This window comes from Macaca fascicularis, chromosome 13, assembly GCF_037993035.2.
Source record: "Macaca fascicularis isolate 582-1 chromosome 13, T2T-MFA8v1.1".
Taxonomy (NCBI): domain Eukaryota; kingdom Metazoa; phylum Chordata; class Mammalia; order Primates; family Cercopithecidae; genus Macaca; species Macaca fascicularis.
In genome coordinates this window covers 110,442,835-110,468,294 of record NC_088387.1, presented here as the reverse complement: position 1 = coordinate 110,468,294, position 25,460 = coordinate 110,442,835, and the positions used below count along the sequence as shown (strand labels likewise).

Genomic DNA, 25,460 nt, shown 5'->3' with positions numbered 1-25,460 from the left:
GCCAGAAATAACACTAATCCTAAACCAGTTAAGAATAATAAATACATCAAAAAGAATTATGGTTCTAGTTTCTTTTCTTCATTAAGGAAGAGTTTTTTTAACTACTTGTACAATTTACTTATTTTTAACTTTTGTGGGTACATAGTAGGTGTACATACTTATGGGGCACATGAGATATTTTGCTACAGGCATAAAATGTATAATAATTACATCAGGGTAAATGTGGTATCCATCACCTCAAGCATAAACAATGGTTTATGTGTTATAAACCATTATACTCTTATTTTTAAATGTTCAATAAATTATTGACTATAGTCGTCCTGTTGTGCTATCAAATACTGGATCTTATTCATTCTAATTGTATTTTTGTACCCATTACCCATCCCTACACCCCTTTCCGCAACTACTGTTTCCAGCCTTTGCTAACCATCATTCTACTCTCTATGAGTTCAATTGTTTTAATTTTCTTAGCTCCCACAAATAAGTGAGAACATTCAGTTTGTCCTGTGCCTGGCTTATTTCACTTAACATAATGACCTCCAGTTCCAGCCATGTTGTTGCAGATGACAGGACCTTCTCTTTTTTTTTTTTTTTTTTTGAGACAGAGTCTTGCTCTGTCTCCAGGCTGGAGTGCAGTGGCATGATCTCGGCTCACTGCAATCTCAGCCTCCTGGGTTCAAGTCATTCTCCTACCTCAGCCTCCCGAGTAGCTGGGACTACAGGTGCCCGCCACCATGCCTGGCTAATTTTTTTATTTTTAGTAGAGACAGGGTTTCACCATGTTGGCCAGGATGATCTCAATCTCTTGACCTCGTGATCCACTTGCCTTGGCCTCCCATTCTTTTTTTTTTCTTTTTTTAATGGCTGAATAGTACTCTATTGTGTATATGTATCCCATTTTCTTTATCCATTCGTCTGTTCACAGACACTTAGGTTGCTCCAAATCTTGGCTTTTTTGAATAGTGCTGCAATAAACATGGAGCGCATTGCACAATTTATTTCACAGTTATTTGTTGTTGTTGTTGGCATCACTTAACCTATCTTGATGAGCAATGTGAATTATGCCTGCTAGGATTATGCAACTTGATGGCCCTGAGACATGTTCCAATAACCATCTGCTAACAAAATAGAGATGTCCCTGTGATATGGTTTGGCTGTGTCCCCACCCAAATCTCATCTTGAATTGTAGCTCCCATAATTCCCACATGTTGTGGGATGGACCTGGTGGGAGATAATTGAATCATGGGGGTGGTTTTCCCCATACTGTTCTTGTGGTCATGAATAAGTCTCATGAGATCTGATGGTTTTATAAGGGAAAAGCCCTTTCACTTGGTTCTCATTCTCTCTTGTCTGCCACCATGTAAGACGTGCCTTTTGCCTACTGCCATGATTGTGAGGCCTCCCCAGCCATGTGGAACTGTGTGTCCATTAAACCTCTTTTTCTTTATAAATTACCCAGTCTCTAGTATGTCTTTATCACCAGCATGAAAATGCTAATACACCCCACGTTTGAATATTAATCATCTCCTATTATATATTTTGGGGGCAAAATCAAAGTCCCTCATCAGTTGATGTTCAAAGACATTGAAACACAAAGGAATCAAATGTAAAGCAAAATTGGATGAAAAATCCAAAGAAATTATATGTATTCTTTAAAGTAAAGTCCCAACCCATCTTCCCTTACTTGTTATTCAGCTTCTTCTTATCCAGGAATATTCTAGATGCTGGGTGGAGTTGGGGTTCCCTCTGCAGCTGCAGCCTGGGAATGCTCACTGGAATGGATTCTTCCAGGTTCTCTGAAGGTTGTGTTAGCATGTTAATAATTATTTGATGTTCCTTGGTTTTTAGATCCAGTGATTCAAGGAATACATGCAATTATTAAAGCACTGGGCTTTCCCTCATAACATTTAGCAAACAAGGAAATTGCCATTCCTTAAAGCATTTTCTCAGGCAAAATTATGTTAAAGTACACTGTTTAATGTTTCCAAAAGCCATAGAAGACCCTCGGTGACATCTGAGTGAAGGAGGAGGATAGGAAAATCCTTTTGGTTTTAGTCATGCCGGGAAGCCGGTTTGTGCCTGAGGGTCTGGAATCCACAACATCTGCACTTGAATTCAACTGGGTAACTGTCTCATCCATGTTAAGGATCGTGCTGTTTCCACTATCTAGGGAAAATGCCATCTCTGCCTGCTCTTTCCTATCTCAAACAATGAGACTCGGAGGCATTGCTGCCTTCCTGTGAAGCTGAGAAACCTGCTTAGCGTGATCATCTCATCACAGCAGTGATATTCAAGGCCCCACCCTCTTGGTTGACCAGCTTGGTTGTCCCCAGACACTCTCACCTGTGTGCAGGTGTTTGCAGTCCTGCCATGGGGCAGAACCTGCTTGGAGCTACGGAACCTGCTTCTTGGAGAAGCTTCCCCCTCCCCCTCACATTTGTTTCTGCTGGAGAACCAATCACCTTCCCAAACCCTGGTGAAGGCCAGCACTGCTCATATGTTTCTTGACATACCCTCCTCCCTCATTTTGGAGTGCTCATGGCTTTCAATCCCCTTTCTTTCTGCTATATTTTTTCTATTTAGAAGGATGTGCCACTCCTGTCTCCCTTTTTCCCGCTGAGTGCTGCCTCTATCCTGCTTCCTGAGTTGAGCTCCCTCGTCTCTAACACTTGTAGGGCTAGGCCATGAATAGATAATGGTGAATGAGACTGCCTTTTACGATTTCTTTTATTTTCTGCACAGACATCTGTTTTACTAACGTACTTCTCTAGATTTCATCTCGTTGGACTTCCCACAGTGAGAGAGATGAAATCAATAAGTTTGGGATCTGCCAATTCTATCTACTCTGCAAATAAAAATGTTCACTTTAACTTAGCTTATTTTAGCCCAACACATTTATCACTTACCAGATATATATATCACGTTCGACTCCCTGTTCTAAGAGTGTCACAAATACTAACTTATCTCCCTGCATAGAACCATCAGGAGCTATTTTGTCAGACCAACATCTAACCCAGGCTGGGGCTTGATCCACCCACATGCTGTCTGGCTCCTCTCCAATAGATCTCATCTTGACTGGGCCTTCTCTAGATCCCATATTCTATTCATTTCTGAGGGATGCTCCTTAAGGACCCAGCAATTTCTATATTTCCACCTACAGAGAACTTGAAACTCAGTTAATAGCATTTTGAGTGTTTACATTGCTATCTCTAGTCTTCCCCTGTCAAACATATCCATACTTTCTGTAACCACTTGGCACCGCAGTCATATTTTAAGGGATTGTTCCCCAATTACTCCTACTCCAAAATGTGTCTGTGGCTTTAAAAGTCGCATTTTCAGAGTTTCCTGGGTGCTCGGTCCCTTTGCGACACACGCCAGGCTGCCGTTCTTGTCAGATGAGCAGCAGGTGCTTCCCCTCACCACTTCTGATCTCACACAACTAAGACATCACCCCCTTTTCTAATACCTTCCTTAAGAACAGCTGGATCTAGGCCTATCTCCAGTTCCCTGTTGTGTGTTTCACTGGCCCTCAACATCTCATTTTTCATTTCATATCAGTCTGGTCTGTCCCCTGAGTTCTCAGCCTTTCTGCTAAGAAAATATCTCCATCTCTCTAACTCATCTTCCCTGCTTTTGTCCTTACTCTTCTATAGTCCAGTGATGATGAGGGCACCCACCTTCTAAACCACTCTAGTTCCTCCTAGGCAGACTTGATTTTCTAGAACAGTGTTCCAAGCACAAAAGTGAAAAATAACAAGGCAGTTTTATGCATACTGACATGGAGATATTGATCAGAGAAGGGAACATAAAGTTTATTTTACATGTAAAAATAAATAGGCATAATTTATATGTGCATTTTTGCAAATGTGTAGAAAGAAACTGGAGTAATGAACACCAAACTGTTGACAATGGCCACGCTGGGGAAGGGGCAGGCAGTGGGGTGTGTTGAGGGGGCTTCTACATTTTTCTCTCTGCCCTTCCAGATGCTTTACTTTTTTGTAAGAAAAAGGACTTACATGTAAATTGTGTACTTTTTCTTAAACAGGAAATTCCTCACTGCCCAAATGTCTCTCTCTCTCTCACACACACACACAGACACACACAATTTGATAGTGTTCCTTCTCTGTTTCAATGATTGATTGTGTCACTCCTCTGGTTAAAACTTTTCAATAAATCCCTCCTATTTGCGGACATTTTTTCCTCTGGAACTCCCACCCTTTCCTGTCAGCTCTGGTGATCTGCTGCTCTGTGGCTTCCATCTACCACCAGGGCCTGTCTCGTCTTCATCTCCTCATGCTTTTCCACTCCTTTCCAGAAGGGCTTCTCAAGTGTGTCACCAAACCCCAGATTGAATTCCTACGCTGTCGTTCCCTCTCTACTGCCTGCAGGGCATTGCCATGCTCCCTTTTGCCACAACTTGTCCTTTCCTTGATGGCCTTTTGCATGTGATGCCAAGGAGCCATGCTTTCTTGCAGGCTATGAAGGGAAGAAATCATTGTCTGGGATAGTAAATCCATTGCCAGGGTGTGCTCCTGACCTATTGCACGTTTTATCTTGCAGAATTCATCACCCCCAATTTGGTCCTCTGTGTGTGTGTGTGTGTGTGTGTGTGTGTGTGTGTATGTGTCTTTACTTTTCTTCATGGAATGAAGAAAAATCAAATTCAATTTTTTCAATTGGTAAGGCTTGCCCTTGGCCTTGCTTCCTAACTGTTTTGCAGTTGGTGGATTCTCCTTCTCTGTGCCATGGATCGGGGCTGGTTAGGATGCAATGCCCGTGAGCCTATCTCTAGACATGATCCAAATCAGGACATTTGGGTTGATGTCAGTGTTATTACCAGGTTCTTTCTAAACTAATGTAGAAGAGAGAACAGATGGGGAGGTATAAAATGGGGGTGCAGCTTTCCAACGACTTAAAAGCCTTCATCTACACTTCTGGCAGTGGGAAGCTAAGCAAATTCCAACTTATTTTAAGTCTAGAGGTTTGCTGTTTTAAGCAATAGAGCATTTTTTAAACCAGTGGTTGAAAATTCTAGCAGTTTGATAGTTACTAGAAGTTATGAGATTTTTGGCTTCCATTCCTTGCTTTTCCTAATGTCATGAGCTCTTCCCCCATTGTATCTTTACAGTTGTTCTAATGGAAATGGCTGTGTCAGGGGACTCTTAGCCAGATGTCATTTTGAACAGGAAACCCCATTCATGCGCCTCTAACAGTCCATTCACAACCATTAAACCTCCTATTTCTTCATTTAGGGGGCACTCCAAGACCTGTAAGAATCTTTTCCAGGACACTCCGAGAGTTAAGATTCTCACTTACCCCAGAGTTAAGACTCTGCTTTATAGTCTCAAGTCTAACCAAATAGAAAGCCCTCAAAACCCGAGTAGTGACCCAAACCAATCAGCAAAACAATCACCCAAACTTACTACAAGGGTTCACAGTGGGCCGGGGCTGTAGGCCAGTATTTAATGGGTCTTCCTGACTATGTGCTATGCATCACTAACATAGTGCCTACTAGGCCTGCCTTTAGAGCTGTTTTCTCTGTTCCTTGCCATCTGGGTTCAGAGATGCTTTTCTGACCTCCCAGTAGTCAGGGTCAGAGATAGTTCCCAAAGAAAAACATCACCTGAATGCTTTCTGCAAATTAAGAGTGACTACAATAATAGAGGAGGAATCATGCTGCAAGAAGCAACATTTATTACGTAGGAGTTGGAGTTCCCATGGCAGGATGTGACAGTGGAGAGGGCTTGACATTTCAGATCGGGAGACTTGGGTTCATACTTCTCTTCCTTGGCCAAGATACCCAGCTCCCCAGAGAGTGTGTTAGCTACAAAATGAGCATAGTGAGTAGCAAACATTTGTGAGCATCCACTCTGTGCCAGGCGTTTTACTAGATGACTAAATATTCATTATTTCATTTAATCAACACAATACTCTGAGGTGGATATTATTGGGACCATCTTATGGAAGAAAAACTGGGGCTCTGAGAGGTAAAATGACTTGTCTAAGATGGCACAGCTATTAAGTGATAGAACAAACCTAGATTCATGTCTGCACGCGTAATAATATTTCCATTAACATCACAGCTGCTTCCTGTCCTGAGCAACTTACTGCCACTGAATGCCATATATTAGAAAGCACTGTTGGCTTGTAAGGCTCTCTGTACAATCAAAGTACAGATCCAGTATTTTCTCACTGAGAAATCCAGTTCTTGGGTTACCTGGAGGTAATCCTGGATGTGGACATTTATGAAACATACCACATTATGTGCCATCCAGAGTCTGGGACAGCCAGTGTTAAGGTTTAGAAATCAGTTTTAATTTTGAAAAATTGCATGAAACCTCCTAGATCTGGCTTACGATTCTGCAGACAGCTTTTGTTGAAGGGAAGACTGTGAACCAAGGGTGCATCCAGTGTTGACAGCTTTCATTTCTTTTTCAGTCTACTTGCTTGGGCAGATTTCCCAGCCCAGAGAGAATTAGCATTTTATTTCACAAAACAGTTGGAAAGGCCAGTACAGCTTTGTAAAGGCCTTCACGTCTAGAGAAGAAACAAGAATTCTTCTATGACTGCATTTGTCATTCGCCAAATATGCTGTCCCAGTTTTCCTTCTCCTTTTTTTCTAAAACTTTGGCGAGGACTCGTTCTTCTCACTTGAGACCATGGGCTACTCTAATCTAGTTCTTGCTCTGTCAAAGGGTCTTTCCCAGGGTGGGAGTCCAGCCTGCTGAGGACGGGGAGTTCGGGTGATGTTACAGGTCGAATCGTGTCCTGAAAAAAGATATGTTGAACTCTTAAGCCCCAGGACCTCAGAATGGGACCTTATTTGGAAATAGGGTCGTTACTGATATAATTACTGATGTAACTAGCTAAGATGAGGTCATAGTGGAGTGAAGGGGTTGCGTATGGTCATCATCCAGTAGGACTGGTGTCGTTCTAAGACGCGAGAGAGAGACATGGAGGCAGACAATTATGTGACAATGGAGGTCGAGATTAGAGCAATAAATTTACAAGCCAAGGAACGCCAAGGTTTGCTGAGAACCATCGGAAGCTGGAAGAAGCAAGGAAGTTTCCTCCCCTAGAGTCTTTGGTGAGTGTGCCCTGCCAACACTTGGATTTCAGATCTGTATCCTCCGGGATTGTGAGAGAATACATTTCTGTTGTTTTAAGACACGCAGTTTGTGTTACTTTGTTATGGCAGCCATAAGAAACTAATGCAGGTGTGCAGTGCATACTTCATCTTTCAAGGTTTAGCAGAAGCCTCCTAAGATCCTGATACTGATAAAGTCATGGCTCAGAGACGGAAGCCTGATGAAATCAACACTTTTGGAGCCTCTCTCTTGATCTTGGCAAGGCAAGGCAAGCAGGCAAGCAAGCAGCAAGCAAGCAAGCAGGTATGCAGCCAAACCAACCAACCACACAAAGAAATACACAATTTAAAAATTTTAAATATAGAATTATAATGATAATCTGCATTCAGGAGCCCGGAGTGTCCCTTTATAATCATGACAGCTACTGTTTTTTGTTTGTTTGTTTTTGAGCCAGAAGATGTAAGCCAAAAATTTGATAGTGATTATCTGCACAGTGGGACTATGAGTGATCCTCTTCTTTCTTCCTTTTTAAAATGTTGAGTTAATTATAGATTCACAAGCAGTTTTAAGGAAGAATACAAGACTCTGTGCACCTTACTAGCATTTTGACGTTGATAGGTTTAAGATACAGTACAATCCCATCACTGGAAGAATCCCTCACATCACATGTTTAAAACAACACCCACCTCCCTCCAGGGCCCCTCCCCACATCCCAGACACTTGGCATTCACTGATATCTTTCCCATTTTTATAATTTCCACAGTTACTATTTATTGAGTTGTTTTGGGTGCTAGGTAATACAGTAAGGATTTTTTCATACTCATGATGCCAATTGATTCTTAAAACCCAGCAGATAGTTGGCCGGGCGTGGCGGCTCACGCCCATAATCCCAGCACTTTGGGAGGCTGAGGTGGGCGGATCACGAGGTCAGGAGATCAAGACCATCCTGGCTAACACGGTGAAACCCCATCTCTACTAAAAATACAAAAAATTAGCCGGGCGTGGCAACGGGCACCTGTAGTCCCAGCTACTCGGGAGGCTGAGGCAGGAGAATGGCGTGAACCCGGGAGGCAGAGCTTGCAGTGAGCCAAGATTGCGCCAGTGCACTCCAGCCTGGGGGACAGAGTGAGACTGTGTCTCAAAAAAAAATAAAAAAATAAAATAAAATAAAAAACCCCAGCAGGTAGTTGTGATGACACCTACTTTACAGACGTGGAAATGAGACCCAAGGAAGTGAAGGGATTTAAGTACCCAGCTAATAAGCAACAGAGGCTGGACTCATTCCCAGGCCCGGCTGATCCCAAGCTCCTGGCTCTTTAATCAAGGCTCTCAGTGTTGCCACCCGGGACAACGTCAGGAGAACGAAATTCCTATCTGCCATTTGCTATCTCAAGGTCATACAAACAATATTATGTCAATGCATGAAAGAAAACTGGTTTTGCAGTTCTTTTTTCTCCATACGTTTGTGTGTCTGCTGTGACCCAAATTATTGTGCCTGGATGGTGGATGAAGGGGACAGCTACTAGTACTGTTCTGCGGTCACTCATACGTCTTTAGCAAAGCCCCCACTTTTATTTTTAAGTGCTTCATTCTGATCTTTTCTCTGTATCTGTGTGATCTGTACATAATATCATAATATAATTTGTCTTGTTTTCTTTCCTAGTCATATAATCAGAATATTCTTATGTTGCTAAATAAACTTTATAATTTATATTTGTTAAGGGTGACCTAATAATTGGGATTTGATTGACCAAAGGCATTGTGATTCACCCAGCTCCATAATGTTGTCATCTTTCTTTTTTGAGATAGTATCTCACTCTGTCGCCCAGGCTGCAGTGCAGTGGTGCAATCACAGCTCGCTGCAGCCTCAACTTCCCAGGCTCAGGTGATTCTCCCACCTCAGCCTACAGAGTAGCTGGGACTATGGGTGTGCACTACCATATCTGGCTAATTTTTTGTATTTTTTATAGAGGCAGGATCTCGACACGTTGCGCAGGCTGGTCGTAAACTCCTGGCCTCAAGTGATCCGCTTCATCCTCCCAAAGTGCTGAGATTTCAGGCATGAGCCAGGGCGTCCAGCCTGTTGACATCTTTTGCCATCCAGCTCCTGGGCAGCAGCATGATGTAGAGGCTGAGCACCGGCTCCCAACTCCCAAGCCTGGGCTCCACTCCTCGAGTTATCAAGTAGCAGGAGAAGAACCTTGCTTAGCTTGTCTTTGCTTCCATTGCCCCATATGTGAAATGGTGATGGTAAGAACAGTTTTCACTGTAGTGGCTGCTGTGAAGATCAGGCAGCGTAATAGATTTATGTTGCTGAACCAGTGCCTGCTCGTAAAGGCCCAAATGAAGAGTGTTGCAATGACTCTGTGTTCACACAGGGAGGCCTTTTCTTTTTTAGCAAATTATGTCAAAGTAAATATCCAGGAGTTGAATTACAGGGTCTAAGTTTCTGAGCACTTTATGGCCTTCAAAATATATTGCCAATTTGCTTTCCAAGAAGGTTATTCAGTTTCCTCTTCCTCTAAGACAGGAGCACACTGATGTCACCCAATATTTGTTCTGGTCATTGACATTTTTTGTTAATGTATTGCCCATAAAATGTCACGTGTTATTGTTTGGGCTGCCGTTTCTCCAGGAACTGCTGAGGCTGAGCATGTTTCCTCTTGTGTGTTTCTTGGCCTTTGGGGTCCTGGTGTCTTGCCTAATGATTTGCATGAAAATTTTGGATAATATATAAAATAGCTCATTTATGTTTCCCAATCTATTCTTTACAACTTGTTTCTCTTGCCTCTCACTGTACTTTGGTAACATGTAGCAGAAAAAGTGTGCCTCATTCATATAATCTTTTCTAAGGGACACTACCAGGTTTTACCCAGTTTGGGGTCTAGGATGATGATGACAATAATGACAACCAGCATTTATTGAGCATTTACTATATACCAGGCACTGTGGTAGGAGCTTAACATTATCTTATTTAATTATTATAAATTTATTATTAGGTACTACAGATCCACAATCCTTTATCTGAAGCCCTTGGGGCCAGATGTATTTTTCAATTTGGGTTTGCCATGTTTTAGAAAAGCAACATGGGATATACGCCACATATTACGTAACACCCTTAGCAGGATCCTGGAAGAATACTCCAAATCAAGCGCATTAACATTTATGTGGACACACACACACACCCCCCCCACACACACACACGCAAAAGAGATAAATGAAGATTACAAATTGCTTCAAATTCAGATCCATTCTTGCTGACCTGAATTACTGTTTTTAAATGGCTTAAGAGCTTTCTGCCCCCAACAGTTTTGCAGATGAAGACACAGACTCAGGGAGTTGAACCCGCCCAGGGTTCCCCTGCTCCCAGTGAGGAGGCCGAGGAACCAGCTCTCCCGGCCCAGGCCCCAGACCTCGCCCGAGCCTGCTTCCCGCGCCGTCTCATCTGCGTTTGGACTGGGAGCTACTTCTTGCCTTTCCTGCTTCCTGGACCTCTCTGGAGCTTTGACTGGGGTGTAAGGATGCTGCAGTCACCGCTTTGACCCAGGGACTCTCAAGCTGCGGCTTAAACGGAGGTTGCACCATCACTGGCGGCGGCGCCAGGCGGGGTGGGCCTCACCCTTCCTGATGCGGATCTGAAGCTCCTTCTTCCTCCATGAACACCGCGAGCCCGTGGCCTGCCTGTCAGAGCCGCCCCCTCTAGGGGTCCCCACGCCAGGGCTCTGTCGCTCCTCCTTTCCAGGTGCCATGTCCTCGCCCGACGAGGCCCACGTGTGGGTACCCATGGTGGTCCTAGGCCGGGAAGGCTTCGTGAAGGGAGTGTGGTCACCACCTCTGGCCTCTTCTCAGGGGTTCTGGGGCTGTGGAGCTGGAGAACAGTCACCTCCGAGTTGCACAGAAGCCACTGCCGGCTCGTCTCAGTGGACCAGCCCAGGTGTGTGTGCATGTGACGCGTGTGCATGTGAGTTTACATGTGGTGTGTGTGATGTGCATCTGATGTGTACTGTAGGTGTAATGAGTGTGTATGTGACATGATGTGTGCACATGTGATGTGTGAGTGTGCACGTGCCGCGTGCTTGTGGTATGTCTGCATGTGATGGGTCTGTGCATACATGTGTGACGTGTGCCCGTGTGATGTATGTGTGATGAGTGTGTGCAGCGTTCATTGTGGGAGTAGGGGGTGGCGGATGGATCAGGAGGTGGACAGAGTCTAGGGAAGCGTTGATGCAGTTCATCAAAATGAACCCCTCCTTGGTGCTGTCCTGCACCCACCTCTCTCCTCCTCCCCTCACAGGCCGGTACCCTCCCCTGCCTTTTGCCTCTGCGTCCTCTGCACTCAGTGAAAAGCACCATTCCTCCCCTGGCCTCAACCTTACCGCCTCCAGGTGCAAGGCTGGCGGTAGGAAGTGGGCCTGGCCTGTGCATGCAGTGCAGGGACTGAGGCCTGCTGTCAAACGGGCAGAGCCTGCCCTGATGAAGAGAATTAAGATCCAACTCTTGTCCAGCACTGCGCTGGCCAGAGCATACCTGGGCCGCATGTGCCTTGTGGCAGGGTGCACATGGCCGTTTGTTTCCCCGTAAGCCACATGGGCTGGCTTGGCCAGAGGCAGGAGGGGACACCAGCAGCGCACTGGCTTTCCAGAGCCTGCAGAGGCTGCTGTCAGTGTCAACAGCTGCTCCCTGCCTGGGAGAGAATGGAGAATCTTACTACAGCTCATGTGAGGTACCAATTTGGTCAGCTTCTGGGGTACTGTTGATTTGTCGTTTGAAGAAATTCATAGGACATCTGAGCATAAAACTACAGAAAAGTGTCGTGGGCTTTCAGGACAGCAGGAAAGCAATGATAATAGCCATGCAACAACAGTAGCAACAGAAATCGTGCCAGCAAAAATTTATTGAGCATCTACTATGCACCAGGCTGTGTGCTAAGCACTTTAGTCTCAGACAACACTAAGAGATGGGTGCTCTTCTTTATCTCCACTACACAGATGAGGGAGCCTGAGGCTAGGAGGGGTCACGTGGCTTCCCTGCACTTGATGGTTCTCAGCAGAGCTGGGGTTGGTGGAAGTCACCCTGGCTGCAAAGCTTGAATGATTAGTGATAAGGCTGCTCACCTGCTTTGCCAGATGATTAAGCAACTGGTCATTCTGCTTGTTCTGTTCATTTTTGTATGACATTCGGGTCAGGGTTTCTGGGGGATCCCCAAAGCCTGAAGCTGTATCCATTAGGGTGGGACTGTGGGGCTTCAGGGGGTAACCGCTCCATGGGGGTGGTGTTCTCCACACAGGGAGCTGAGGGCTTCCAGGAAGAGCTTTCTGAAGGAGGAGGACATGACGTTGTAGAGGAGAGGAGTCAACGCTGAGCTGACGTAGAAAAGTGTGTTGGTCACCATGTAGAAGTAGTGGTAGAAATTGTACAGTGGGCTGCAAGAGAAACCCGGAAGCCTGGTTAGAGGATCGGTCACCTCCTCGCAGTGTCTGCTTCCTGCTGGAGAATGCCTCTCCTCCACAGAGCTGCACGAGGAAGCCTGTTTTCTGCTATCGGGAAGCACAGTGGTTTTTGTTTGTTTGTTTTTTGTTTTTTGAGACAGAGTCTTGCTCTGTCTCCCAGGCTGGAGTGCAATGGCACTGTTTACTGCAACCTCTACCTCCTGGGCTCAAGTAATTCTCCTGCCTACAGTCCTGAGTAGCTGGGACTACAGGCGCACACCACCATGCCCAGCTAATTTTTGTATTTTTAGTAGAGACGGGGTTTCACCAAGTTGGCCAGGCTGGTCTTCAACTCCTGACCTCAGGTGATCCACCTGCCTCGGCCTCCCAAAGTGCTGGGATTATAGGCGTGGGCCACCACGCCTGGTCAGGAAGTACAATGTAAATTCCACAAATGTTTTCGTCACCAGCAGCTAATGCCCTCCACCCCGCCTCTATGATCTGCCATCCCTGGCTGCAGTTCCTGGTCACCTCATGCTAAGGTGACGCTGCTGACTGACAGGGGCCGTCTGTCCAGCCACTGAGGCCCTGGGTGCCCCGGGCTGCTGTGTATGGTCGAGAGATGTGGCTGCACTAAGAGCCAAAGGTCCTTCTGAGGAGCCGCACTCCTTGCTGCAGGTTCTCTGCAGTGGGAAATGCTTAGCATGAGCTCATGTTGCCTGCGCAAGTGTAAAGGGTGCTGATGGCTCCTGAGGAGGCATCTGTCACATGGCTCTTTCTGTGGAGGCTTCCTGGGACCTCGATTCTTTTGGATGTTTGACTCCCACTTATGATTGGGGCACAGTGATTTCCGAAAGGCAGATTATGAATTCTCTCATCTTCTCCAACCGTGTCATAAAAGGGGGTGCATGTCTTGGTCTCTGCCAAGGAGACCTTTGTTAGCTCATGGGGTCGCAGCTTTGTGTCTTCCTCACACTCTCCTTGGAATAGGAGAGGAAGGAGAGAGAGGGGAAACCTCAGAAGCATGGCCCGTTCTCCCCCTTCCCAGACTGCAGGCTTCTCTTTCTCCTGTAGTGAGAATCCCACAGTCTTGGCTAGGCCTCTCATGCACACGGCCCTACCAGGTCAGAGACAACGCTCTGTTCCCCATCCCTGGCGGGGAGATTTCAAGGCACAGACTGCACGGGACCAGGTGGAATGCAGTCCAGGGTTCCAGAGGACCCAGCAATGGAGGGTCCCTCTGCAGAGCAATGGAGACCCCAGGCCCAGCCCAGTGGGCCCCCGCCCTGTGTGCTAGGGCCCTTCTGCCACACTCACTCAGTCCATGCGTCATCAGGGACGTAGCAGTACATGAGCCTGCGGGCATGGTACGGCAGCCAGCAGATGACATACATGGCCACAATGGCTCCTGCAGAGCATGGGAGAGCGAGAGACAGCGCCAGGAGAAAGCAAACACATTCTTAGTTACACCATTGCCGAGGGAGGATGATGCCCAAGGGGTCAGCAGCGTTGCCCTCTAACTTGGTCCTGGAGTCAAGGGTTGGAAGGACACTTTGAGGTTATCTGCTATATCCCAACCCGAATCTCTTCTCAAACCTCATATGATCCTGTCCTCTGGGTGAATGTCCACTCTGGCCATGACCTGGACACAGCATGCTTCTAGGACCTCCTCCTGGTCACTAGAATATATTCCCAACCCAGGGCTAGATATCCCTACTTGATTATCTATCTGCACGTACAACAGAACTTGTGTCTTTCTTGGGCCAAGCATGGTGGCTCATGCCTGTAATCCCAGCACGTTGGGAAGTCGAGGCAGGTGGATCACTTGAGGTCAGGAATTTGAGACCAGCCTGGCTAACAGGATGAAAATTAGCCGGGCAAAGTGGCAGGTGCCTGTAATGCCAGCTACTTGGGAGGCTGAGGCAGGAGAATCGCTTGAACCTGGAAGGAGGAGGCTGCAGTGAGCTGAGACCACGCCACTGCACTCCAGCCTGGGTGACTGAGCAAGACTCCATCTCAAAAAAAAAAAAAAGAACTTGTGTCTTTCTTGTCTTAGAAAGCTTCTTGCTCCTTTAGTCCTTTCTCTGGTTAATTTCTAGCACTGCCATTCATCTGGCACTCAAGCCAGGAGCCAGAGACTCCTATTTTTCTGTTCCTCTCTGTATCCAGTCTATTAAAAAATTCCTTCTTAGCATCTCTCCTCTGTGTGCTTTCCCTGCTCTCACTGCTACCTCCCTAAGAGACTCTTACCTCCTCTGCACTGGACTATGACGAGTTTCCCAACCTCCCACCCCTTCCCTCTCCTGCTTCTATTCTGCTCTGACTGGCAAAGCCATCATCTAGCCCAGGGTGGCCCCTGAACCAGCAGTGTTAACATCAATGAGAAGCCTGGTAGAAGTGCAGAATCTTGGGCCCCGCGACTTGTATTTTACGACTCTCCAGATCATTCTTACACACCCTGAGGTTTGAGAGGCACCATTTAGCCCATTCTCCAAAGTGCTGAGTGCAATAGGTCTCAAAAGCAAATCTCCCCTCACTCATGGACATCAACTTTTTCAATGACTGGCCATTGTCCATAAAATGAAGGCTGACACCTTCACGTGCTGACTTTGTGTTACTTATTACATCACATTGCACTTAGCTCTTGTGTCTCTGTTAATACACAAGACTGGCATTGATGGCAGCGGAGACTCTGTCTTGTACTTGATCCTTCTATACCCTAGCTAGTGCCCGGGTTATGGTGAGTGCTTGGAGAGACCTCTGCTCTCCTGTGCCTTTTGGAGTTTCTCTTATAAGGCCAATTTTTCCCAGAGACTTACGAAACAAGAAAGCAAACGGATCAGTGTTGTAGGCGGGAAAATGGAGTTCGAAGGGAACTGGATTGAGGGACCCAGCCCATCTGAGAGTCCACAATTTGCAGCCGCAGTCTTTAAACTGTTCCTTGTGTTCGTCCACACTGCCAGACTTACTGAAAAGTGGTCAGGTCTCTACTTGCCTGTGTGTGCTACTCCCTGGAGCAGATTGGAGGCTTCATGTACAGAATTCCTATTCTTTCCTAATTATACCACCGAACCCTACATGAAGTCTGTTGATTATACAGTTCCCCTGGGACATAGGATTAAGGAAGCCTTGAGAGAGGTAGTGACTTGCCGAGGTCACCCGGCCAGGGATTGGTGGAGGCAGCCCCAGAATCTGGTCAGGGACTGGTGGAGGCAGCCCCGGAATCTGGCCAGGGATTGGTGGAGGCAGCCCTGGAATCTGGTCAGGGACTGGTGGAGGCAGCCCTGGAATCTGGCCAGGGATTGGTGGAGGCAGCCCTGGAATCTGGTCAGGGATTGGTGGAGGCAGCCCTGGAACCTGGGCCTCTTTCTTCTGGGGTGATGTTGCAGAGGACTTAACTGAGAACCTGGACGCTGCGCTGGAGGCTGCGGATCCCGCGCACGTCTTTGTGTCTCACCAGGCTGACCTGGCCTCCCTGGATAAAGGTCTTCTTCCATACGATGAAGCTGAGGAGGCCCTCCTCACTCAGCAGCTGCAGGCGGCTGGGAGTAGAGCTGCCCAGGGCAGAAGTGGACGGCACTTGGGAGCAGAGGGCCAGCAGGTGGCTCACCATGACCCCATTCAGGAAAGCAGTTAGTGCCAAGGGGAGCACGAAGGACACCAGCACATTCACCTGTGGAGGTAATGGCAAGGACTATGGGGCAGCGCCAGGGCCCTGCGGCCCTCGCCATCTGGCCATGCCCCAGGCCCAGAATCTGCGTCAGCAGAAGGGGCGACAGAAGGGTTAGAAGATAAGGTTGAGAAAGTTCTCAAAAAGTGAGGAGAGAGAAAAGAAAATCTCGGATTAGTTTAGGATGTTCATAATAGGGGTTCCAGAAAGAAAAAAAAAAAAATAGAGAAAACAGAGGGGAGGAAATTTTATTTGAAAATGCATTCAAGAAAGTTTTCCCAAAGTTGAGGAATCTGAGCTTCTAGACTGAAAGGCTGCCTGAGTGCCCAGAAGAATGGATGGAAATAGACTCACGGCGAGTCTCGTTCTTATGACGTTTAGCACCTTTTTTGGGTATAAAGAGAAGATCTTGAAAGCTTCCAAACAGATAAAACAGGTCATATAGATAGGATGGAAAACCAGAATGACATTCACTTCTTAAAAGCAATGGTGGAAGCTAGAAAATCATGAGCAGTGTTTTACAATTTGTGAGAAAAATAGCTTCCATCTTAGAATTTTATACCCAGCCATATTGTGACAAACGTGAGGATAAAAGAAAACAATTTTTGACATGCAAATTCTCAAATTGTTTTACCCTCTATGGACCCTTCCTCAGGTCTCAGGAGATTAAAAGAACATATGTTCTAGACAAATAAGGTTATAAGCCAATAAAGAGGAGGACTTGTCATTCAAAATGGGGTATCCCACAGAGGGCCCAGTGAGTGATGGAAGGGAGCTCCCAGGGGGCCCCTGCGCAGATGGAAGGGAGTCCCCAGGGGGACCCTGCGCAGATGGAAGCGAGTCCCCAGGGGGACCCTGCGCAGATGGAAGGGAGCCCGCGGGGGGCCCCTGTGCAGATGAGACTTCCCTGTGTTCCCCCTGTGCACTAGAGAGCAACCAGTGGGACTGCAGCAGGAGGCCAGAGAGCTCCAAAGAGAAGTGAAAAATAAAAGATGAAACTGGTAGGTTATCTGATGGATTGGAACATACTGAAAGAGCATTTACGCTTGTAATAGAGAAGCTGAAAATGAACTACAAATAGGTACGTAAAAAAAACTATGCAAATGAAAAAAAAGACCATACATTATTAACTGCAAAGAAAACAAAAGTCCTTGGATTAGAAAGAAAATACAACACATGGGTCATCTGTGAAGAATGTTTACATAGTCATAATTACATAAATACTGAACATAAATTTAACCCAGCACAGTGATAGAATTATACTGGAAGGAGGATGGGGCCAGTGTGTGTTGGGGTGATGGTGGAGAGGGCAGGAATAGGAATGTAGAAGAGTAAAATGCTCATTTTCTATAGGTGTATAAGACTGTGGATACAATTTAAAACTGAGAAATAAAGCTAGTGTGCTCTTTAGAAACAAGAAGGCAACGAGGGCAAGAGACAAGAACATATGGTATTTGCCTCTCAACTAGAGAAACAGAGAAATGAATCAGAGTGTGGAGAATGATGGGATTGCTGTTTTCCATCACACACCTTGGGTTATCATCATTTGATACTATTTGACTTAGAAAACCAAATTTATTTATATAATACCCTGTGTTTTAAATGTTTACTTTTAAAAATTCAAAATCAGTGTGTTCTAGGGTTTCTCCTCATCAGTTCTAAGGCTCTCGTCCACCTTTCTGTTAGCAAACATTTTAAATACTGAGCTTTTTTTTTTTTTTTGAGACGAGGTCTTGCTCTGTCGCCCAGACTGAAGTGCGGTAGTGCAATCACAACTTACTGCAACCTCTTCCTCCTGGGCTCAAGTGATCCTCCCACCTCAGCCTCCCGAGTAGCTGGGACTACATGAATGTGCCACTACGCCTGGCTAATTTTTGTATTTTTTGTAGAGATGGGGGTCTCACTATGCCGCCCAGGCTGGTCTTGAACTCCTGAGCTCAAGCAATCTGCCCACCTTGGCTTCCCAAAGTGCTGGGATTATAGGTGTGAGCCACTGTGCCTGGACTAACTGGATGATATTTAATACCACTTTAAAATCAGTAGGAACTTTCTGAATTGGACCCTGTGCCTTTTTATGGAGGTATCATTCATGCCTTTTTATCTTAATGCTTGCTCGCAAATCAGCAACACTGAGGGAAAAATAAAACACTACCTATGACCACCAATTTAGTTTGTTGAGGAACCAAACAGGTTTATATCAGTAATGACATGCTTAATTACTATCGATTTGTAGCTTTAATACCAGTCAAGACAAAGATCAAAAGTAAAAATATATTTATACATTAGTAATTCATCTTTGGGAGTTTTAAAATCTTTCTGGGAAAACTACAGTTTTTCGTACTTTCAAAAACTGTGAGCAATTTTCTTGGACAAAAAAACACTGATTAATATGAACAGTGAATCAACTCACTGATGAAATATTAGAATCAAAATATCCTAATTTGAGTCTGCTTATTTTGTTGTGTTAACATACACTGTATGTTTCAAGTTAAACATTTTTAAATGCACTATTTGTCAAAAGATGCTGTTCGACTGACAGAATTTGTTTCACAGCTTCATTGCTCCAGCCAGGTTGAACCATGTCAAGGAAACTATGTGAGTAGCATATTTAAGACACAAACATTGCTTGGCATTGTTTGTTTGTTTGTTTCCAGGCTTGTCTCCCAGTTAGGAACAGCCTGGAAGTCACCACTGTACTTGCTGCTCTGTGCTTAGTGCTAACTTGTCATGGGGCTAAAGGTTACTAGTGTGGATGATAAAAAATATTGGTTCTGACATTAGTAGTTCTGCAAATACACACTTTATAGACCTTGTGTCAGCAGCTCTGGAGTAATGTTTTGCCTCAATAAGTAGCTCTGGGACTCGGAACCAGAATGTCACAGCTGCTAGATCCAGATCTGCCCAAGCCTTCAAAGGTGAACAAAAAAAAACATAGAGTGCCATTCATATCAGTGATTTTGACTCATCTTTACTCAGGATCTTTACTCATAGTTAGAATATTGGCAGGTTCTAGATCCCTATGCAACTCCCAGCGGTCAAGCAGGCAGCAAAATGCATCTAGGATGGGAGGTGATGATGACCTCACTATCCCCCAAGGTAACTGAGCTGGCTTCTTGTTTGTTAGTAACTCTGCACCACTAGCTTATAAGTCAGAGGTCATACAGAAGCCCTACTTCCTTGTCAGCGTGAGACAGAAAGACTCTGAAGAGGGAGGGCCCGTGGGTGCTCAAGCTCGTGAAGGAACCACCTTTCCTCTCGGCTTTGTAGACGCGACCCCGAATGCCTCAGCCTACTTTGCAGTCCTCAGATTCAAACAGGTCCTCAAGTGGTTCCCACTTGCCTCTGAGGCCAAGAAACCAGGTCAAGTCTGCAGGAAGGCACTGAGTCGCTTTAGCCCTTGGGATCCTGCTACCCGGCAGCAATAGCAGGACCTGAATTGATGTGGCAAAAGGAGGATAATACCTCTTGGTAGGGCCGGGGTACCAAGTGGCAGTGGACCAAAGTGGTGGGAAGGCCTGGGAAGATCTCCTGGGGGAAGAGAGCAGAGAGATGAGGCTGCGGGTCTCCAGCTGGCCCTCTCCTTGCTGGTCCTCCCACTGTTGCCCCAGAGGCCACAGGGACAGCTACTGTGGGTTCCTCATGTCCACCACCCTGTCACGCCCCTTCGCTTACTCATGCTCACATTTTTTTTAAAAAAAATGTATGTATATAACTTTGTTTAAAGAGTAAAGATGTTTTAAAAGCAAAAAAGTGGCCGGGCGTGGTGGCTCAAGCCTGTAATCCCAGCACTTTGGGAGGCCGAGACGGGCGGATCACGAGGTCAGGAGATCGAGACCATCCTGGCTAACACGGTGAAACCCCGTCTCTACTACAAAATACAAAAAAAAAAACTAGCCGGGCGAGGTGGCGGGCGCCTGTAGTCCCAGCTACTCGGGAGGCTGAGGCAGGAGAATGGCATAAACCTGGGAGACAGAGCTTGCAGTGAGCTGAGATCCGGCCACTGTACTTCAGCCTGGGTGACAGAGCGAGACTCCGTCTCAAAAAAAAAAAAAAAAAAAAGCAAAAAAGTAAAAATAAAAATAAAATAAAAAAACAACAAACAAAAACTGAACCTAGGCCGGGCGCAGTGGCTCACGGCTATAATCCCAGCACTTTGGGAGGCCGAGGAGGGTGGATCACAAGGTCAGGAGATCGAGACTATCCTGGCCACCATGGTGAAACCCCGTTTCTACTAAAAATACAAAAATTAGCTGGGCATGGTGACACGCGCCTGTAGTCTCAGCTACTCGGGAGGCTGAGGCAGGAGAATCGCTTGAACGTGGGAGACTGAGGTTGCAGTGAGCCGAGATTGTGCCGCTGCACTCCAGCCTGGCGACAGAGCAAGACTCCATCTCAAAAACAAAACAAAACAAAAAGTAAATCTAGAGACGGCAAATGGAGCTGAGTTATTACAGAGAGGCCAGGGGTGGAGGAAGGAGGGAGCTTGATGATGAGTGAGGGGAGGAGGGAGGGAAGGAGGAGAGCAGAGCAGGTAGGGAGGGAGAGAAGACGGGACAGGTGGAAAGGCCCTGATTCTGCTTCCTGTGAGCCAGGCACTGTACTAGGCTGGGAAGGGAGAGCTGGAGTTAAACCCTCAGGTGGGAAGAAAAGGCAGGAAAGGAAAGAAGGTGAACGTTTGTTGAGGACCTGCAATATTCTGGGCAATTCCACATGATCTCTTGAATTATCACAGAGGATGCCAGAGGCCATGTTCTTGCCCAATGGACAGACCTGGGCTTGTGAACCCTACCCACAGACACTGAGAGGCCTCTTTTTGAGTCTGGGAAGAGCAGGAGAGAGAGGGGCTCCTGGGAGCCCTGAGCCCCTGATTCTGACCTGAGATCTCAGCTGCCCCAACATCCTTGCTTCAGTTTTTAATTTTGGCTGAAGCTGCCTCCAGTTCTGCTTCCATCATTTGCAGCATAGAGTTCTGACCACACCCCTCTCCAGCCTCTTTTTCCCCTTCCACAATGGCTAGAGTTTTTCATTTCAGAAACATATTATGAACATTTAGTTTTTAATTTTTATTTTTTGAGACAGGGTCTTGCTCTGTCACCCCGGCTGGAGTGCAGTGATGCAATCATGACTCAATGCAACCTCAAACTCCTGGGTTCAAAGGATCTTCCCACCTCAGGCTCCTCAACAGCTAGGATGACCAGGCATGCCACCATGCCCAGCTAACTTTTGTACTTTTAGTAGAGACAGGGTTTCACTATGTTGCCCAGGCAGGTCTTGAACTCCTGGCCTCCCACCTTAGCTTCCTGCCTTAGCCTGCCAAAGTGCTGAGATTACAGGATTGAGCTACGGCACCATGCCTTATAAACTTTTAAATGCCAATTTCCATGTGTAAAATAAACAAAGAAACAAACAAATACATCTTCCTCAGGCATTTGGTCCCTTCATCCCTCTCTGTGGGCCAGATCCCACTCTCCATACCCCACATCCACGGGAGACTTGTGTCCTGATTCCAGGTGCTCATTGGGGCCCCCAGACCCATGGGAAAATCACTGCAGACAGTTGTTCATAGCAGATTCCATGTGATGGGCAAGCTGTCTCTGGGCCGAGCCTGCCAGAAAGGAACTAGGAGAGGAAGATGTTGTTCAAAGAAGTAAGAGGTGACAAGTTCAGTGGAGAGAAGGCCCTGTTGCCAGGACAGCCACTCCATAGAGGTATACTTCTGAAGATGACTCAGTGGCCTCCGTGGATTCCAGGGGTGGGACTCGGAGACCTCCGTGTATTCTGGGGGCTGGACTGTGGGGCATGCTCAAGATCTGGAAGGATTCTGTCCATGGAGAGTCCCTGTCCCCTCCACAATGTTTAGATTGAATGGGAACAAAGCGGCTCCACTGAACACCCATGAAACCTTAAGATGTTGCCTGCTCCATGGATTTCTCCCGGTCGTGAGTGAAAAGCAGGTTGGTGAGTTGAACACCTTCCTTGAGGCCCTTCGGTCCCCTACCCCTGCCCAGGGTATGGATGAGCAGACACGAACAAAGGTGGGGTCTTCAGGAATGAGGAGAGGGTATAGAAAGAGAGGGGGGACTTTAGAGAGAGCCCTTTGACCATGTAGGCAGGCTGGGCTTCCAGCTGCAGGAGGCAGCTTAACATGAGAAGGAGCCTCACCTGGGGACATGGCACTAAGCAGCCGCTTAGGAGGCTGCTTAGGACGAGTCCCCTAAGGAGCCTCCACACCCTCCATGTGCCCTGATGAATTCACACAGTAAACTCTCCCACGTACCCTCGTGTGCCAGTGTGCAGAGAAGGGGTCCTGGCTCCACCCTGCTTTGTTCCTTTAGGTTTCCTGGAGGCCCAGCAGGGCCTGGAGGGGCCTGTGCTTTCTCAGCCTTTCCCACTTCCCCAATGTGCTGGATACATGAGATCATGGTCTAATGTGACTGCAGCAAGCAACCAGAGGACACTGGGTTGTAGAACGATGTGGAAATGGAGACAGACATTTAGAAAGGTGAGCATCACTTTCAGAAAATGCATTGTGAAGTGCTGCAAATACATCATATGCTGAGAGAATTCAGAAGACAGGGGAGAGTCCCTGGAGTTGGGGAGGAGGTGAGAGCAGAGCTGCACTTTGGGGAATAAGAAGGGCTGGAATCAAAAGCAGAATGAGCTTTTGACTTAAAAGCCAGAGGCTGGGCATGGTGGGGGTTCGGGGAAAGTGGGAGCAAGAGGTGTTGGGGGACGAGTGGCCTGGGGAAGGCAAGGCTGCCAGGGAGAAGGTAACAGGAAATGAGGTTAGAAGCCTGATCAGGCCTCTGGAAGAGAGGCCGGGAGTGCCTTCCCCTCCCCACCTTACCTTCAGGGAGGTCCTCTCCAGAGCCATCTGGGGGACTCGTTGGAACACAGACTTCAGGCTACAGAGGCAGAAACCCCGGTGGGTCATGGACTCCGTATTTTCACAGGCTCTGCAGCCAACTTTACGCCCAGTAACGTCTGAACACCACTCTCGCAAGAGTGGGAACATTTACTTTGGAGTTGATTTTGAATTCAAATCGGGATTTCTCTCAATGCTTCCCTTTGGCCACGCCTCCCTCCATCTAGTAAAATGGGACGAAGCAACGAGACCCAACTTTCTGGGTGGTGGCGAGCATTAAAGTTGAAAATGCCTGTTCCCCGGGGAGAGGGGGTTCCCTCCTCCCAGCTCCCCCCCCACTCCCGCCCTCCACGCCCTTACCTGGATGAAGACTTGGAGCGCGGTGCGGCTCACCAGCACGGTGCACACGCGCGAGGCCGGCTCCGGCTCGCCGCCCGCAGTCTCCAGCTCGTGCTTCTGCCCCATGATGAGGGCCATGGGCAGGGCGAGGCCAAGCGAGGCGGCCCACAAGAGCGCCACCAGCCGCTGGGTCCGGCGCGGCGTCAGCAGGCTGCGGGCACGCAAGGGCTGGCACACGGCCAGGCAGCGCTCGGCGCTCAGGCCGGTCACGCTCAGCACCGTGGCGTAGGCGCACAGCTCGCGCACGAAGTAGTAGCCGCGGCAGCCCAGGTCGCCGAAGACCCAGGGGTAGTGGAACCACACGAAGCTGTAGAGCTCCACTGGCACGCCGACCACCAGCAGCAGCAGGCCTGAGAGCGCCAGGCTGAGCACGTGGTAGCGCAGGCGCCCAGCGCGCCCGGCCCGCGCCTTCAGCACCACGTGCACGGACAGCGCATTGCCCGCCGCGCCCAGCGCCCAGATGAGTGCGTACAGCGCGGTGAACAGCACCTTGGCCCAGAGGCGCGTGTCCACGCCCAGCCGGGCGTCCAGGCTCAGCCCCAGGTTGGGGCTGGACCGCGGGGGCGGCGGGCTGCTGGTCTCCATCCCGCTCCCGCGGCCGGCGCTCCCTTCCTCTCACTGCCCGGAGTCTGGGCGAGCTGCCTGGTTAGTGAGCACCTCCTCTTCTCTGGGAACCTCTAGAACTGGGAGGACACGCCCCCGAAAGGGTGTCCCTGAGCCAACGTGGGATCGCGAGTGCCAGCCCGTTAGCGTCGGTCACACGTCTGGGTTCTGTTCAACCCAGGGAAGCGCGTGCTGGTGGAAAAGGGGTTCCTTTGGGGGCTGATAGTCACGAGTTGGGCCGGACTCCGCCACTTTCCAACTTTGTGATCTTGGGCAAGTTTTTTAACCTCTGTGAATCTGGTTTTGCAACTTTATTATCGACACTGCAGAATTTTTGGGAAGATGAAACGAGTGAATGTGTGTGGAAGTTTCTACCGGCAGCATAAATAGACATGGTGCTTTCGTCTTGCGCCTTGGCCCTTGTGTTGCTTTGTGTGTGTGTGTGCAGCTCGGGAGAGGTCTTGGGAAAGACTTTCCCAGCGGTTCTTACTAAAGGGCTGTTTCAATGCCGCCCTAAGAGCCCCAGGAATCTCCTTTGTCACTGAGAATACATCTTCATGGTGCCACACTTTCCCAGTCCTTTGAGAGTGTCATTCTCATGGAGCTAGGGGATGAAGTGAAAAGTGTCTTTAGCATGTTTTAAAACCTTTCACTTTTCTAAATTCATGCAGAACACTAGAATTTTAGAGTTGAAAGGCCCAGAGGCCTTCTCATCTCATCAAAGAACCCCTGGTATTTGCTGGGGGACAGAATTGAAATTGGAACCCAGGGATCCTGACTTTTTTGTCTTCAGCAAAGTTGTTATGGCCGGGTGATAATCAGTTTAATCTTCCATGTGGGCATATAACCATATCTACGTTGAAATTGAGATTATGTAAATATACTTTTACTCTGCACAGTAAATTTATTGAAATTATAAGCATTTATTGAATGATGAGAATCACTAACAACCAGGGCTGGATTCTTAGGCGTGTGACTGTGTTTCTGCACAGGGTCGCATGCTTGAAAAGGCCTTGTCCTGAGTCAAATGCTGTTGTCATCTGGGAATTCTGCATCATTTTTGAACAAGGAACCCTGCAATTTCATTTTGTATAGAGTCTTGCAAATTATGTAGCCAGTCGTAACTACAAATGAGAACATCCCATAAGGAAAGTAAATTGAGCAGAAGCGGTTAGGCATGTATTTAGTCTGATGTGTTTTGCAATTGAGGAACAAAGAAAGGAAGAGGGCTTTGTCAGAATGTGTGATTTTTTAAATTATTTACAATTCCTTCCTAAATGGTATTTTGAAGTTTTAATTTTATTTATTTATTATTTATTTTGAGATAGAGTCTTACTGTGTTGCCCAGGCTGGAGTGCAGTGGCACAATTTCCGTTCACGGCAACCTCTGCCTTGAGGGTTCAAGC

General features: G+C 47.3%; 1 protein-coding gene across 17 annotated transcripts; it reads right to left on the bottom strand.

The window, feature by feature from the left end:
* Window positions 1–11,964: 11,964 nt before the first annotated feature.
* Window positions 11,965–24,102, bottom strand: NTSR2 (neurotensin receptor 2). 17 transcript variants are annotated; one of them, XR_012422667.1, is made up of 5 exons: window positions 23,413–24,102; window positions 23,035–23,275; window positions 15,917–16,190; window positions 13,835–13,925; window positions 11,965–12,511 (listed from the first exon to the last, which is right to left on the bottom strand). XR_012422667.1 is itself a non-coding variant. In XM_065527405.2 (4 exons), the coding sequence occupies exons 1-4, from the start codon at window positions 24,034–24,036 to the stop codon at window positions 12,334–12,336; spliced, it is 951 nt and encodes a 316-aa protein (XP_065383477.1). In that variant the 5' UTR covers window positions 24,037–24,102; the 3' UTR covers window positions 11,965–12,333. The 17 variants fall into 17 exon arrangements, 6 of the variants coding, with proteins under 6 accessions (XP_065383477.1, XP_045225701.2, XP_065383475.1 ...); XR_012422668.1 differs by having other exon boundaries at window positions 15,975–16,190; XR_012422670.1 differs by having other exon boundaries at window positions 15,984–16,190.
* Between the last annotated feature and the right edge of the window lie 1,358 nt (window positions 24,103–25,460).